Below are 15,577 nucleotides of genomic sequence, written 5' to 3'. Positions count from 1 at the left end.
TGATGAATATTAAATCTTTGCATTAACAGGACATTTATTCGACTACGAATCAATGGAACGATCGACAAACACAGATCCCTGAGCGCTGACAGTTTGATGGATGTCGAGTTCAGCCAATCATTGAGAGACCTTGTTAGGACGTCAAACATGAAAACCAATCAGAAGGACCAAACAGGAATCTCCAAAATGTCCCACCTAACGATAATACGTGTCAACATTGCCGTAGAGCAGCTTTGTACTGTCGTAATATCAGCTATGTGAACCATCTGTGAAGTAGCAAGAAGCGGTGTCTAGTCTCCGTTTTTCAGAACTCCTAAAACATGGGAAGTTAGTTGGATGACTAATTTCAGTCAAGGTGCTTTCGTCCAACATCTCGAATGGTGTTTGTCACGAATGTATTTAAACTGGTCTTCAGTGAGTCTCGGGTGGTGAGAGATGGACTTCTGTACGAATATCCTGGTCACCGGAGGGTCGGGGTTCATGTAAGTGTATCTCTTAGAAATAAAGCGATGTGGACTATAGTTCAGCCTCTGTCGACTTTGTCAGACTCCAATATCCATCAATACTTTTTTCTCGTCTCTATAGTGGGTCCCATTTCGTCTGTTCCTTGGTCAACAGACATCCAGACTGGCGCGTTATCAATTTGGACAATGTAAGACGCTTTTTCGCACTTCTTCAGCTGATGGTTTTGATGTGCTGACTATTTAAGTTACGGTCCTAAACAAAAACTATTCTCTTATTGAAGTTGTCAATATCAATCTCGTTTTGATCACCTCACGTAAACGGGACATTATTGCGTTGGAAAGTTGACGAGTAAAATATAATGATTAACATAATCTGTTCTCACAGATGGACTACTGTGCGAGTGCACGCAGCCTGGAACGCTTTGAAGAGAGAGACAACTACACGTTCATCAAGGTGCGAATATTCGGTTATTGTATTTCAATGATCATGCCAAGCCTATATGGGCCACTGGAATTATGTAAATAATAGGCCTAGTCTACATGTAGACCAAAAAAAATTTCAATTTAGTTTTCAAAGTTAAATAACACTTGTGTGCATATTCCTAAATTCTGATGGCAATCTGTATCTTTTTGTTAACAGGGGGACATTTGCAATCCACGCTTGGTAAACCATATTTTCGCCACAGAAAACATAGATATTGTTTTTCATCTGGCCGCCAAAACACACGTTGGTGAGAATCGACTATACTCTTTCCTGATTAAGTTTGTTTTTAATTGCGCCTAAAACGACCTAACTACAACCTATGCGCCGTTTCTGCCAAAGATATAGGATAATAACACAATTTATTTTCTTGTAGAGTCTTCTTTCGTCTGTCCATCAACCTACCACAGGGTGAACGTGGAAGGGACGCGCGTGCTACTGAAGGGAGCGTTCGACGCCAAGGTGGCCAAGTTTGTTTACATCAGCACAGACGAGGTTTACGGACAGAGCCTGGATAAGGTCCGTTCACACAGACGTCTCATAAAACTTTTACAGATTATTAATAACAGCTCTCCACAGACTTAACGCAGGCGGTGATGACGGTTTGTCTTTCCGAACAGGCGTTTGAGGAGACCAGCCCAAGACGACCCACCAACCCGTACTCCAACACCAAAGCAGCCGCAGAGTGTCTGGTGTTGTCCTACTGGGAGAAGTACAGGGTGAGATGACTGTTCAGGCAACATCTCATACCATCTGTAGAGCCCATCTGTAGAGGGCTCCAGCACCTATAACCAACATAAACGTCAAAGATGCATTTGAACTAATTGACAGTGTAATTAGTTGGTTTGTTTTTATCAGTTTCCTGTGATCGTGACAAGAAGCAACAACGTCTATGGACCGAGACAGTTCACTGAAAAGGTACTCCAACGTCCTTTGACGAATCTTGCTTGTGTTCCTCAAAAATATTAATGTAGTTTTTTTTTTTAAGGTCATTCCAAGATTCGTCTCTCTTCTGCAAAACGACAAGAAGTGGTAACATTTGACATTTAGCATCAATTATAATTTTTGTAGGCTACTCATTGTGTTTGTTGACTACAAGCCCCATAATCCTCTCTTAGTACCATACAAGGCACAAGGCCCCAGTCTCGCCACTTCCTGTTTGTGGAGGATGTTGTTGAGGCCCTTTTCACCATTCTGGAGAAAGGGATTGTGGGAGAAATCTACAACATTGGGTCTGACTTTGAGATCTCCATCATCCAGCTGGCCAGAGAGCTAACCAAGATGGTAAGGTCAAGTCCATGTCCTTGTGATCGTGTCGGCTGCTTTCGTCTTAAAACATATAGAAGTAGAAGGGGAATAAACATGCCTGTGTTTCTCCCAGGTCAGGAACGTGCCAGACTCTGACCTGGGTGATTGGTTAGAGTTTGTTGCCGAGCGGTAGGTGAATTACAGTTGGAATAAAAACGTTAGCAAAAAAGCAGCTTGACCTGAGGAATCTGACCTCTGACCTCCAGGCCCCAGGTTGACCTCAGGTACCCCATCAACTCGGACAAGCTCAGGCATCTGGGCTGGGCGCCGGCCGTCTCCTGGGCAGAGGGCATCAGGACGACAGGTACAGCTCACTTGTGCTGTTCCTCGTTGAAAATATGCAATACAGAGAATTACTTTGTTTTCTGTACATGCATTATTAAATGGTGGTGGTAGGGGACTGCAGATTAAGAAGTTTCAGGTCCAGATCCCCCCTGCCATTCTTACATAGATTTTGATAATTTGATCATAACTTCAGGTCATCCGTTTCTGTTTGCAGTGAAATGGTACCAAGAGAATCCAGACTTTTGGGAGGAGTTTACAGAACAGCCAATCAGCTGTGAGCCCCACACTCAGGACCAATAGACACACTGGAGAAGAAGGAACATCTTATGGTTGAAAAGACACAAATGTTTTGTATGATAATGACCAAGATGGATTGTACAACTTTAAAAAAATTAAATACTTTTTTTTTTTTTTACTTAAGCCAGAATGTTTTTTTTTTGACTGAAGTGAAACTGTCCTAGCACAGAGCCAAACATGCTGAGTGTGGACTACATGTGTTTGTGATGAGTGAGTCATCAAAATGAAAGTGATCAACGATATACCTCCTTCCACCTCTCAAGTAACAGATACAAACGTTAGTTACGTATTTGCAAGTCCAAACTTTTAATTTTGGTAAAATCATACAATAAATGCACAGGTAAGTGTTCTCGTGCAGTGCACAGCCTCTAAACTGAATATTACATTTTACATACTACATAAAGCAAATACTAACTAGTGGGCCACTTGTGGAGTACAAAGTGTTTTGCCAGCCAAAAGCCCACAAACTCTCACATCTTTTCTTGTACCAAAGACATTTCGCTTCAGCTGTGGCTTGCCAAATACTCGCTCAAGAACTCTCACCAAGGCCCAAATATACACACAACAATAGAGCAGAACCACATGTTTTGTTTTTTTTCAGATTGCCATGTGCCAGACATTCACTGGGGGAGGGGGGGGGGGGGGGGGGGGAGAAAACTCAGAAACAAAATAAACTAAATTGAATTGGAGAGAATCTGGACACTTATTTGCACTAGTACATGTTTTTTTTAGAAAATGGTTTTGATCATTTTTATCCAAACCTTGGCATTGGTTGGTTGTTTCAAATTTTGATTGCCAATTACATGATAACGGCTGATTAGATGTAGCTGCTATGAGGCCTGCAGTAGAAGGTGTAGTAACAGGTGTTTTGATATGAGTCCAATATGACTTTGACATTAAAAAGCTCACACTACCCCGAAAAATATAAATTTCCACGCATACCGGTGACATTCAACATTCAAGTGCCAGTGTTTTTGTACTGTCTTTTGGTCAAGTTTCTTAAACTATCACGTTTTAGGCTTATAAAAATAAATATTTCTCGAAAATGCTTAATAAATTACACAAACTAGCAGCGAAAGTAGAATCTAGTACTGTGTGCAAATAGCTAAATTCCAAGACTGCTACTGTACTAACCCCTGGTCCCAAATAAATCCTGGTTTAAATAGTGATAACACTTTCCCCTTTCTGAAACAAGCTGCGTTTCTCATAACCTCACACACACTTCTGAAGCTTCAACAAGGACACGTACTCAACACAACATTTATATAAAACTCTAAATGTGCAATAAAAGAACTTTCTGTAAAACTTGATGGGCGAACATCACAAAGGGGCCTAGACCTAACTTAAGTAGCACCAATCAATCTTAAGTTATCACAACACTGTCAGTGCATCTGTTCCATGACCACCAAGTCAATGTTATCTTATTCAAATGTCAAGGCACGACACACTTTGAGAATATATATGCATCTATTGCACTTTAAAGTTAAATGCCATTTCCTGCAAATGTTCGGCCAATCCTCCACATGGAGAAAGCCTCTATGCCAGTGAGACAGGCTGGCCAGTGATTTTACAAAATGCACCTATACGACCCATCCCTCAAGGGAAGAATAGCTGCATTGATTTTGTGTAGGAAAATATGAGCGCCCAGTCACATGGGATAGATGCACCAGCCAGGGAACACTGCATTCTTCTCCAGCGGTGCACTGGAAAGCAAAACTGTACTTCCCATCAACCCCCTTGCTACGGGTGCAGTTCTCCAGTTAGCTCTGTACATGACCCTGACTGCCTGCCTGGGCCCCTGACCACCTCCCTGGACTCTATGTGGAAGAGCTTGTATCTCGACACAGTTGACCCGAGAATGTCTTTCGGATTCAAACGCAGCTTGAAAAAAATTAAAATAAACTAGAAAATTGAACAAAAAACAAGAGTGGAGAACTTTTGTAACAAATAAAAGCCTGCTGCAGAATTTGTTTGCTTTTAAACTCCTTGACCAAAAAACAACAACACTTGCATGTCTGTCCTGACAACAAGCAAAGCTGCACAGGGTCTGTGTGGTCCAATGGCAACCATTCAAACTTCACTTTCAATATGGCAAGCGTTGATTAATTTGCTAAGATTTTTCAGTTCAGTTTTGTAAATACTGAAAGACGGTTGGCCTTCAATTTCCATGCTTGTCAATTCCAATCTTTCAAAAATGTTTCAAGTAAAAAACAAATCTAAATCAAATGCCTATTTCACCCACTGTCCAACCTGCAAGGCCCTTCTCCTAGCTGCCACTACAACAAGTTTATTTACAAGTGGGTCATTTAACGTAACCACTGAACAGTCCAAGTACATTGTGCGGTTGGACGTTTCATTTTCAAATGCTTCATTTTAAAATTTTCACAATTGTTGAACTGGAATGGCTCATTTAGTGAAGACTACCATATTCCTCTCCAGGATAGAGTGAGCGAGAACATTAACTATTTTCCCTTGAAAAGTGCTTTTGCCACAAGGGTTTTGAAAGTCTGTAGTGGAAATCTTGTGGCTAAAACTGGGATGTTTCCATCCATCTGTGTTCCTGCGACAAATTTGAGGCTCAAATGGACACATGAACCAGTAGTCATGTCGTCTCAGTGTTTGCCAAGGTTTGATTTAGCTCAAGCTTATTTTGTTTTCCTTCCAAATAAAATTAACATAACAATGTTAACAAAACAGAATTTAGTTCCTGTTTGGCCAGGTTTCGGCCAATAAAGTTTAAAAAGAAAAATCAAAGCGTAAACGATCTAATTGTTAAAGGCACAGTACATTAACAAACAAATGATCCTCAATATATTTTTTTCTGTTACAAAGAAAGAAAATGCAGTTGAAGAGAGAAAAAAAAAAACAACACAAATCTACAAGTCCCAAGATTCTACATTAGTTATCGTCGTCACTAACAACCATCCCATGATTCCTGAGCCGGGCCTCTGGGATTGGCTCCGTGACCTGGCTCTCGTCTCCCAACAACTTGTCTCTCCTCTCGGCTCCATGTTTGGAAAAGTGGTCAGAGAATCACAGCTGGTAATGTACTGCAGAGTCTGGTTAGAAGCTACACAGGGGTTTATATAGTCTGGCTTAGTTTACACATGTGGTTCCTGTCTCAGTGAGTTTGGCGTGGTGCAACCCACTGCGATCGTGGGGGTGGGAGGGGGGGGTGGTATAGGAGACCGGGGAGGGGGGGGTGAGGGGGTAGAGGAGACCGGGGGTGAGGGTGTTCAGTTGCCCCACCAGTCCACCTGAGAGTGGGTATAGTTTCCTCCATAGCCGTCGCTGTAGAAGTTTCCAAACCCGCCTGTGATTGAAGAGAACAAAGTGAGACAGCTGCACTTGGACCTCTCAGCAGGTACCTCTCAGCAGATACCTCAGACAGACGCAGGCTGGATGAGCGATCCTTACCCCCGCCGAACCCCCGGTTCCCTCCGTGTCCTCCAGGGTTACGCCCCCCACGCCCACCGAAGCCCCCGGTGTTGCCGCCCCCGCTGGTCTGGCGGTAGTCCCGCGCCCCGAAGCCACCAGAGAACCTGAGAGGGGAGGGTGGCGGGGGTGGAGGAAACAGGGAGTCAGGTGGCTGAGCGGTTAGGGAGTCGGGCTAGTAATCTGAAGGTTACCGGTTACCAAATGACGTTGTGTCCTTGGGCAAGGCACTTCACCCTACTTGTCTCGGGGGGAATGTCCCTGTACTTACTGTAAGTCGCTCTGGATAAGAGTATCTGCTAAATTTCGAAATGTAAATGTAAACAGACCTCAAAACCAACCTCAACGCCACCAAGGAACCTCCATCCCTCTCCTGGGGCTTCATGATGAAGAGCACCCTCTCTTCTATCCATGTCTCCCTCTCATCTAATCATCCCTCTTATCATATATCTCATGCCTCCATCGATGGCCTTATGGCCAGCGCCTCCCTGCGGTCAGAAGTGAGTCGTACCTCTTGGAGCGCCCCCTGCTGCTGCTCTTGTGCTGGTGTTCGTAGGCTAGGCTCTCCAGCCAAGAGGGCACTTCCTGCTTGGCCTCCACCAGGATGTCCAGCAGGTCCTTTGTGATGTTCCCGTTCTTATCGTTGAAGAACGATGTGGCCAGACCTGCACGCGACATTTGATCAAACACAAACATTATATCAGAAACCAACTTAAACAGAATACCATGTGGAAGGTTTAGAATGATGCGGACAGGTGTTCAAGATTTTGGAAGGTAGTGAAAGCTTCTAGAAGTGTGTGGGTTCAGCCGTGTGCTCACCCAGGTTGCCCACGCGTCCGGTTCGTCCAATGCGGTGGACGTACTCCTCGATGTCACTGGGGAGGTCGAAGTTGATGACGTGCTTCACATTTGAGATGTCCAACCCCCTCGCTGCCACCTGCACAGGAGAACACACACACACACACACTCAAGACTGTGGTCTTTCACCTCAACACTGAAGAGTGCGTTCTCTCTTTTGAGTGTGTGCATGCGTGCCTGCGTGCCTCACCGCTGTGGCAACCAGGATGGGGCATCGTCCTGAACGGAACTGATGCAACGCTTCCTCTCGGTCTCTCTGGGAACGGTCTCCATGGATACTGGTGCAGGCGTAGCCCTCGCGGTACAGGAAGTCCTCCAGGGCGTCAGCTCCCTTCTTGGTCTCCACAAACACCAGCGTCAGGGAGTCCTTTCCTGGGGCAGGGGGACAGGTACCACTCAAGACACAGGTCAAGCTTTCCTTTGGGTTGTGTGTGTAAATTATTTTCCCCAGTAGCCCCAGAATGAAAAACAGCTAATCTTTGTGAATGGTGCACAAACAACACTGCAATACAGAAGATCTAGCCAGGCTGCTACTGGGATGAGGAGGAGGGGGTGGAGGCCAAGCCAACAAGAGAAGGACAAAAGGCGGACAACTTCAAAAGGTTCGAGGAAAATAGTGGTTACAGTTCTTTTAGTTACAGTTCTATGGCAGTCTTACTGCTGGTGTTAGGCTGTGGGTATCAGCTCTGCCCAACCCAGAGGGTTAAAAATGCATCTTTCCCTGCTTCCTGGAGGCCATGTGCACACGCCTGCCTGCCTCAGGAAACAGATGGAAACATTTTTAAAATGTAAGCAATTCAATCTGAGCGGTTTCTGGTATAGTGGAGTGCTTTGGCATGCTGGCCATTAAGAAAGAAGCAGGTGGTGTTCAGGTATGTTGACAGAGGACTGACAAGCAGGCAGGCAGGCAAGCTGACAAGCAAACACCACCCACCCACAAACAAAGACTTCCTCAAATAATATCAAATGAGTGCCGTCACAATTACAAAGACAAGATGGCCGACTGACACCAACATGGAACCTAATGGGACCTCATACAGAAATGGAGATACTATGGGTAACCATATAAAACAAAACAATCATATGAAATGATGTAAAAAAGGCACCTACGTCCACTGTAGTCATAATAAATTCCTACTTACCGGGTTTCTCTATGTTTTCAACTGCATTATCCTGAGCCTCGCTGGGAATGACTTAGGATAGAACCAAACCCCGTGATGAACGTATTGCACTTTGATATCAGGTGAAACAATTTCAAACTGACACTTAAGATGTGAACATCAGAGCCAGAGGTTAGGAACCAGTTTAAAACGCTCCCATCCACAGGAACCTGTTTAAAACGCTCCCATCCACACAAACAGTGTCTGTCTCAATGAGAATGATACATATCCAGTTGTCACCATGGCAATATTTTTACTTTGATACTGATATCAAGTGCTGCAGTACTTGATGCTGAACCAAAACTAACAACAACAAATCTAATAAAAGGGGTTATGTACTGGCTCGTGCCGGTTCCCTTTGACAGTTCAGTTCTGCTGATAAACTATTTAGCAGCAGTGGATTACCGTGCTACACTAGCCCCATTAGTGGCAGCCTGGAGAGCAGACTGGAGTGCAGCGCACCATCTATGGCTCTGCGACTGAACGCACACATGTTCTGTTAATGACAGATCTAATCTAGATGTAGGCTACAGTACAGGTTTGGTGGCAAGAAATGCCAGAACCAATTTCTGTCTTATCGTTTTTACAAAAGGTAAGAGTTTCTGTGCACAGATAGATCCTGTTATACAGCCCAGATATTATGATGGGGTGTGAACTGGAGATGGTTCTTTGGTATCAGGAATAAACAAAATGCCACGGCATTTGTTCCAACTTACTTATATCAATTCCACAGTGAGGCTTTCCTCTAGCCTACATCAAACCTGTATTAGTTAAAGCCACACACACGGGTGCGTGCACACACACACACACACACAGGGCAGTACGTCAGTTACACGCCAGGCTAGACACAGCGGGGGAGGGGAGGGGTTTACCTGTGGCGTTGAGCAGGTCGAGCAGGAAGGATCGCTTGTCATTCTCCTCCACCCACACCACCTTCTGGGTGATGTTCTCTGAGGTGGAGCCCACACGCCCCACCGCCAGGAAGATGTACTCCTCCAGGAAGTCACGAGCCAGGATCTAGGAACACATCATCGTCGTGAGTGTTCAGGTGAGTGTTCAGGTGAGTGTTCAGGTGAGTGTTCAGGTGAGTGTTCAGGTGAGTGTTCAGGTGAGTGTTCAGGTGAGTGTTCAGGTGAGTGTTCAGGTGAGTGTTCAGGCGAGTGTTCAGGCGAGTGTTCAGGCGAGTGTTCAGGCGAGTGTTCAGGCGAGTGTTCAGGCGAGTGTTCAGGCGAGTGTTCAGGCGAAGGTACCTGGATCTCCTTGGGGAAAGTGGCGCTGAACATCATGGTCTGTCGTAGGCCCTTGGGCGGCATGGTGTCCTGCTCCACAATGCGTCTGATCTGAGGCTCAAAGCCCATGTCCAGCATGCGGTCAGCCTCGTCCAGCACCAGGTAACTGGGGCAGAGGTCAGGGGTCACCACAGGGATACACAACACAGCCGGAGCTGCCTCTGGGAGTCCACCAAGTCACCTGGTGTTCCCCCCCTCCCTGTCTCTCACACACCCTCCCCCTCGCTCCCTCCGTACTTGCAATAGTCCAGGCCGATCTTGCCCCTCTCCATCATGTCTACCAGACGTCCGGGCGTGGCCACCAGCAGGTGGCAGCCTCGCTCCAGGTCTCTGATCTGTTGGCCAATGTCTGCTCCTCCATAGACCACGCAGGGACGCACACGAGAGCGGTACGCGACCTGGGTGGGAGTGAGAGAAAAAAGGAAAGAGAGCGAGAGAGGAGGAGAGCACAAATAATGTGTGTTACACTGCAGAACTGTAATCCCAGCGTCGCCGGCTGGCATGGGAACACAAGCGCAGGAGGCCTCCCCGTCCCTGAACGCAGGGGTGTGTGTGAGAGAGACGGTCTGCTCACCTTCCTGGCCTCCTCGTAGATCTGCAGGGCCAGCTCTCTGGTGGGGGCCAGGACCAGCGCGATGGGGAACTGCTTACGCCTCCCATACTTCCCGTTCTCCTGCAGGGGCGCATCAAGAAACATATAACCTGTCCGTTGTTATGACTACACAAAGAAATATGAATGGACCAGACACCCGTCTTCAACAAGCCTACACACCAAGACTCTTGTTCATGTCTCCTCACACGCCTCCACCCTCCCCAACATCCACGCTCCACACACGCCTCCACCCTCCCCAACACCCACGCTCCACACACGCCTCCACCCTCCCCAACACCCACGCTCCTCACACGCCTCCACCCTCCCCAACACCCACGCTCCGCACACGCCTCCACCCTGCCCCAACACCCACGCTCCGCACACGCCTCCACCCTCCCCAACACCCACGCTCCTCACACGCCTCCACCCTCCCCAACACCCACGCTCCTCACACGCCTCCACCCTCCCCAACACCCACGCTCCGCACACGCCTCCACCCTCCCCAACACCCACGCTCCTCACACGCCTCCACCCTCCCCAACACCCACGCTCCGCACACGCCTCCACCCTCCCCAACACCCACGCTCCTCACACGCCTCCACCCTCCCCAACATCCACGCTCCGCACACGCCTCCACCCTCCCCAACATCCACGCTCCTCACACGCCTCCACCCTCCTCAACATCCACGCTCCTCACACGCCTCCACCCTCCCCAACATCCACGCTCCAAACACACAAACCTGTCCTGAAGCTTTGGCAGCAGCGAGTGCTTCTCCAGGTCCCTCAGTGTAGATCTGACTCAACATAGGGAGAAGGAAGGCTGCAGTCTTACCAGAGCCTGCCACACACACACACACACACACACAATAGGGTTACACAAGCTTCCCGTAATAAAGTATAATTTAGCTCTTATCCTCAGTGACATACAGTGCAGGGGAGATTTGAACCTGTGACCTCTTGATCTGTAAATGCTCTAGCCAATGATCTACACCCATCCCCCAACCATTTGTGTGTGTGTAGCTCAGTGCTAGAACATGTGACTACAGATCAGGTGGGTCGCAGGTTTAAATCCCCCGTCCGCTGCTTGGGTGACAGCGTGCACTCCAGGGGGTGGTTGGGGGTGGGTACCTGTCTGGGCGCAGGCCATCAGGTCTCTCTTGTTCTTGATGATGGGGATGGCATACTTCTGCACGGGGGTGGGGCGCGTGTAGCGACTCAGAGCGATGTTCCCCATGATGATCTCTCCCATCGCCACGTCCTGGAACTGGAACACACAGGTTTGTTTTAGTATCCTACTGGGGCCCGATCATTCAACATTGTGTCATCTCTAATCACTAACCCTTAAGCTTAACCCTTGATTTCATTCTAACCCTGTAAAAATGAACTTCCATGTTCCACTACACTTGTGAGGACATTTTGTCCCCATAAAAGGTAGTTAAAAAAGACTAACAGAAGTTAGATCTCTTAAGTGAGTTTGAGCTCTGAGGGGTTCTGGAGGGATTGACAACATCCTGATTCAGACTCACGCTCTCGATGTGATGTGGACAGTTCTGGCCTGTGGCCTCAACAGGAATATCGTCGTACTTCTCAAAGTTAATACCCGTGTTGCTTCCGGAGAACAGCTCACTGCGGGCAAGATCACAACACAGTCAGCAAGAACAACTAGGAGACAGTGGCAGTTGTTTGTATGAAGCAGGCGGGGCTGGAGGGTGGGGGAGGGTGAGGGAGGGTGGGGGAGGGTGAGGGAGCTCACTGTTCCAGGCGTTCGTTGGGGGGGATGGGTTTGGACCAGTCCTCGTCGTCCCTGCTGTCCTCCGCCCAGCGGCTGTTCCCCGCGCCGCTGAACCCTCCGCGCTCGTACCTGACAGCCACACAGAGAACAGTCACATCTCATCCATAATGACGTACAAATAGTGCTAGTAGAACATACAGCAGAAGATCCTGGATCATAAGTGCGTGGTTCTAACAGCGTTTAGGTGGCCAGAGTCAAAGAACGATGTTTAAATGACTAGTGTAGTTTGACAGTGGTGTAGCTTGGTCTGCTAACCTTCCTCTGGAAGCGGAGCCGCGGTCGTTGAAGAAGGCCGACTTCCCCCTGTCGGCTCTGCCCCCGAAGCTCGTGTAGGCATCTTTGGCCGTGGTCCAGCCGCCATCTTTGTTTTCGTACCCGCCGAACCCCACCGTCTGCATGGGCTGGATGGGGTTGTAGGCCCCGCCCCTGTTCCCGCGGTAACCCCCCCCACCGCCCCGCCCCCTCTCCATGCGAGGGGGGCCGCGCCCGAAGCCATTACCGCCATTCATGCGGTTGTCGTGATAACCGTTCACGAAGCCGTTGCTGCGTCCACCATCCCACCCTCCAGGGGAGTCTTGGGGGGAGAAGAAGAAGGGGGAAAGAAACAGAGAGAACATGACCACAGTGACCTTCCCAAACAATCACATCATCGAAGGATTGTTAGTCAGTTGCATGTGCTCATGTCAAATCCCAGCAAAACAATTAAGAAAACATTGGTTATCGATTAGTGACACCTGCAGGGAAAATCAGTTTGACATCGAGACACAGACCTGAGATCATCTTACCTTCTCCACACCTCATATGCAGGTCACATGGTACAAACCAACATGGTGCCACCACAGAGACAGAGCTGTAAGTCGACATACTTAGCTGCTCTGCAGTGGCAACTTTACAACGTCTGGTCAAACATCTGTCGCCTCAAAAGCAAGGTCCCAATCCAGGGTACACCATAGTTATGCAAGCAGCCCCTGCCACCTCGTCTGTCCCTCGCTTACAGTCAGTGAGACCGTAGAGGAGATGAGCTGGTAACACCACTGATGCATGGAGGAGCCAGCCCTGTCTCCGGTCCACCAATCACAGAAGGCTTCGCTTCCAAAACACGCAGAACACGTCTGCTGTCCTTCATCAAACAGAACGACATCATAGCATTGGCCCTCCAATCAGATTGAGGCTTTTGCGTCGGCAAGCAATTAATGAATGCATGCCATTAAAGATATTAATAAAACTGTTCCTGAAACGCCAGAGCTTCCCTCAGCTAAAAAGCCGTCAAAAAAGGACGGACGGCTCCTTCCAGGTGCCATTGAGTAAAAGCTCTGTCTAGCAGAGGAATAAGCATTTCCTGTTGTAAGAAGAAGAAGAAAAAGCCAACAGTGTCATGGTAGGGGTAGTGTCTAAACCGTCTCCATGATTAAGAACACGCTGCCAGTGTGTGGTAGTGGGAGTAATCTGCCTTTGGAGAGCATGGACCTGGTGTTCAGATGAGCAAAAGCCCAGAAACTGTCAAGCCATGAGGCGCTTCGCCAGCATCCCTGCAGCGCGCTCTCATGCTCCGCTTCAGTTATATCTACAGGAGTATTTCTAAATCAGTTCCCAGGTGTTTAGGGGACAGAATCTGGAAGGAGAGGAAGGGAACCGCTGTGGTTGAGTTTTGTTGGAGAGGAGGGGGTTCTAGGAGTGATGGTGAACTATGGTGTGCAATCAATTGAGACACTGCTTTGACGGGTCCTTGGTACTCAAGGTTAGGGGCCCTTACCTCCACCCTGTACGTCGGGGGAGTCGACACTTACCATTTTTGGCAGCCTCTTTGTTCCGTAAATGAGGTGGAATGTAACGCCCTAGAGAGACAGACTCGTGAGAACAGGGGCAGCACAGCACAACAGACACAAACACTGGCAGGGGGATCCTGGATTACTGGTCTTAATCTCAAGTGTCTCATCTACCCCCGCAAATGGACATGGCTCCACTTCCTTGAGCAAAACAAAACAGTATGCAACGCGGAAAGGGCCAAAGGCCTAAAAAGAGCCTGTGGCCTGTGTCCGTGTCTCTTAAGGGCCAGAGATGTCAGAAGAGGATAAGAATGCATGTTACTTACTGCCAGTGCCTCCACCCTGACCGTCAATAGAACCCAAGTCCAGAACAGCAAGCTGGAAGGAAGAGGAGAAGCACTGTTAAGCATCACCTGACACCAAACATGCCAGCTATCCCTTACACAGCAGCGGCTCCCTGTCAGCACTTAGCACACATCAGGTCTGGTTAGTCCGGGTTGCACTGCGCGTAATCACCGCACATTGCAACTTTCGTATACTGTTGGTCCACGAAAGGCATCTAAAAGTCAACTGTGGGAATGACTCGTGCAGACATAAGTATAGACGTGGACCCCAATCTATTTCGTATGCTAGACAATCAGAGCCAATAATCAGTGGTTTTTAAATCAAGAACGTAACTCTATTCTCTGTTGGTTTAAAGTGACGGATGTAGATCTCAGATGCCCGTGATGCGTAACTAATAAGACGCAAATGGGGTCATTTTTTTCCAGTTTCAGAAGAGGGCCTGCGACCAGCATGGCTAACGAGCACATTTCCATCAAAGATGCGAGGTAAATAAACTACAAAACGTCAAACTATGGATGACGGTGGTTTCTTACTGACCGTCAATTTGTTAGCTGGTTTGTGTTCTTCCAACCACGACAGTGATGAAGATAACAATTACATAAAAAAATGCCAGACTGCTGACTGGCAGCCTTTACCGGCATCAGCTAGGCGTAACGAACACCGAGGCCAGTTTTCCTAGCAGCAAGGCCAAGGCTAACGCTACCTAGAGCTAGCTATAGCCCACAGCTAGTCGGCAAATTAATAAATCAAGCAAACCACATGTTACGTAAATTGACAGTACGACATTCTACTCCAAACTAGTAAAGTAAACGGAATACCTAAGTTTAGTTATCAGATTCGCACTCAGCGATGTCGCACTCGGCATTTTAGCTAGGACTCGAGGTACCGCCATCATCACTCGTCTCCCCACTACCAAACACCACAGTCGACCTCCATTTTAACCAGATTCGACGACACACGCAGTTTAGCTAGCAAAGCTAGCCTAGCTAACATTAGCCGGACTAGCATAATGCAGCTAACAAGCCGGCCCACTGCTGTCCACTATCTTTTTTTGACTTTTGATTCCAAATGAATGACAAGACAAATAAACCGTAGATTTAAAAATGAAAACTCACCTGCTGTTCTAGACCGTGTACATTTTCGACGGCCACATGACTCATAACTAAGGAATATTGAGGAAAAATTTTGACGTCAAAAAAGGATCTCTTTGTTTGCCGGTTTGTCTTCCTAGTAGCTCCGCCGCTTGGCCGCCCTCCTTTGTCAGTTTCCCCCAAAAATGTATAACGTTAGACAATATATGTTGATGTATTTATCTTGGTATTTCAAATTATATTAGCTTGATGCTTATTTAATGCAGTAACGTTGGCTTAGCCCGAGTCCGGTGGAAGCTTTGCAAATTCTACCGAAACTAATAGCTTGTGGTCCGTGTGCTGCTGTAATGGAACTAGGACACCGACGGAGGAATGTTATTGGTTGAGCTGACTCAAGCAGGCTCGCTACTTATC

General features: G+C 47.6%; 2 protein-coding genes across 5 annotated transcripts; one reads left to right on the top strand and one right to left on the bottom strand.

The window, feature by feature from the left end:
- Positions 1-243: 243 nt before the first annotated feature.
- Positions 244-2,953, top strand: LOC136966087 (dTDP-D-glucose 4,6-dehydratase-like). 2 transcript variants are annotated; one of them, XM_067260460.1, is made up of 12 exons: positions 244-482; positions 586-652; positions 850-918; positions 1,105-1,195; positions 1,322-1,464; positions 1,566-1,664; positions 1,804-1,863; positions 1,934-1,977; positions 2,064-2,229; positions 2,327-2,382; positions 2,460-2,557; positions 2,753-2,953. In XM_067260460.1, exons 1-12 carry the CDS (start codon positions 436-438, stop codon positions 2,836-2,838), a joined length of 1,026 nt encoding a protein of 341 aa, XP_067116561.1. In that variant the 5' UTR covers positions 244-435; the 3' UTR covers positions 2,839-2,953. The 2 variants fall into 2 exon arrangements, with proteins under 2 accessions (XP_067116561.1, XP_067116560.1); XM_067260459.1 differs by having other exon boundaries at positions 306-482; positions 1,786-1,863.
- Positions 2,954-3,117: 164 nt separating this feature from the next.
- Positions 3,118-15,515, bottom strand: ddx3xb (DEAD-box helicase 3 X-linked b). Of its 3 annotated transcripts, XM_067260845.1 has the most exons (18): positions 15,188-15,515; positions 14,054-14,105; positions 13,749-13,796; positions 12,217-12,535; positions 11,923-12,030; positions 11,696-11,795; positions 11,298-11,433; positions 10,910-11,007; positions 10,152-10,250; positions 9,815-9,975; positions 9,539-9,683; positions 9,161-9,305; positions 8,271-8,321; positions 7,319-7,500; positions 7,090-7,207; positions 6,782-6,935; positions 6,253-6,377; positions 3,118-6,148 (listed from the first exon to the last, which is right to left on the bottom strand). In XM_067260845.1, the coding sequence occupies exons 1-18, from the start codon at positions 15,230-15,232 to the stop codon at positions 6,072-6,074; spliced, it is 2,163 nt and encodes a 720-aa protein (XP_067116946.1). In that variant the 5' UTR covers positions 15,233-15,515; the 3' UTR covers positions 3,118-6,071. The 3 variants fall into 3 exon arrangements, with proteins under 3 accessions (XP_067116946.1, XP_067116948.1, XP_067116947.1); XM_067260847.1 differs by lacking the exon at positions 8,271-8,321; XM_067260846.1 differs by lacking the exon at positions 13,749-13,796.
- Between the last annotated feature and the right edge of the window lie 62 nt (positions 15,516-15,577).

The sequence above is a fragment of the Osmerus mordax genome, chromosome 22 (genome assembly GCF_038355195.1).
Source record: "Osmerus mordax isolate fOsmMor3 chromosome 22, fOsmMor3.pri, whole genome shotgun sequence".
Taxonomy (NCBI): domain Eukaryota; kingdom Metazoa; phylum Chordata; class Actinopteri; order Osmeriformes; family Osmeridae; genus Osmerus; species Osmerus mordax.
The sequence above is the reverse complement of the archived record's forward strand: the minus strand, read 5'-3'. Positions and strand labels throughout refer to the sequence as shown.

What these genes read in the sequence shown, in the direction of transcription:
- LOC136966087 (XM_067260459.1), top strand. Translation starts at nt 436, where the DNA reads ATGGACTTCTGTACGAATATCCTGGTCACCGGAGGGTCGGGGTTCAT. An exon ending in ACAACTACACGTTCATCAAG is followed by an intron (nt 919 to 1,104) that starts GTGCGAATATTC and finishes TTTTGTTAACAG; the next exon opens with GGGGACATTTGCAATCCACG. An exon ending in GGCCGCCAAAACACACGTTG is followed by an intron (nt 1,196 to 1,321) that starts GTGAGAATCGAC and finishes ATTTTCTTGTAG; the next exon opens with AGTCTTCTTTCGTCTGTCCA.
- ddx3xb (XM_067260845.1), bottom strand. Translation starts at nt 15,232, where the DNA reads ATGAGTCATGTGGCCGTCGAAAATGTACACGGTCTAGAACAGCAG. An exon ending in GATGGCCTGCGCCCAGACAG is followed by an intron (nt 11,008 to 11,297) that starts GTACCCACCCCC and finishes TGTGTGTGGCAG; the next exon opens with GCTCTGGTAAGACTGCAGCC. An exon ending in CTGCCAAAGCTTCAGGACAG is followed by an intron (nt 10,251 to 10,909) that starts GTTTGTGTGTTT and finishes GCGCCCCTGCAG; the next exon opens with GAGAACGGGAAGTATGGGAG.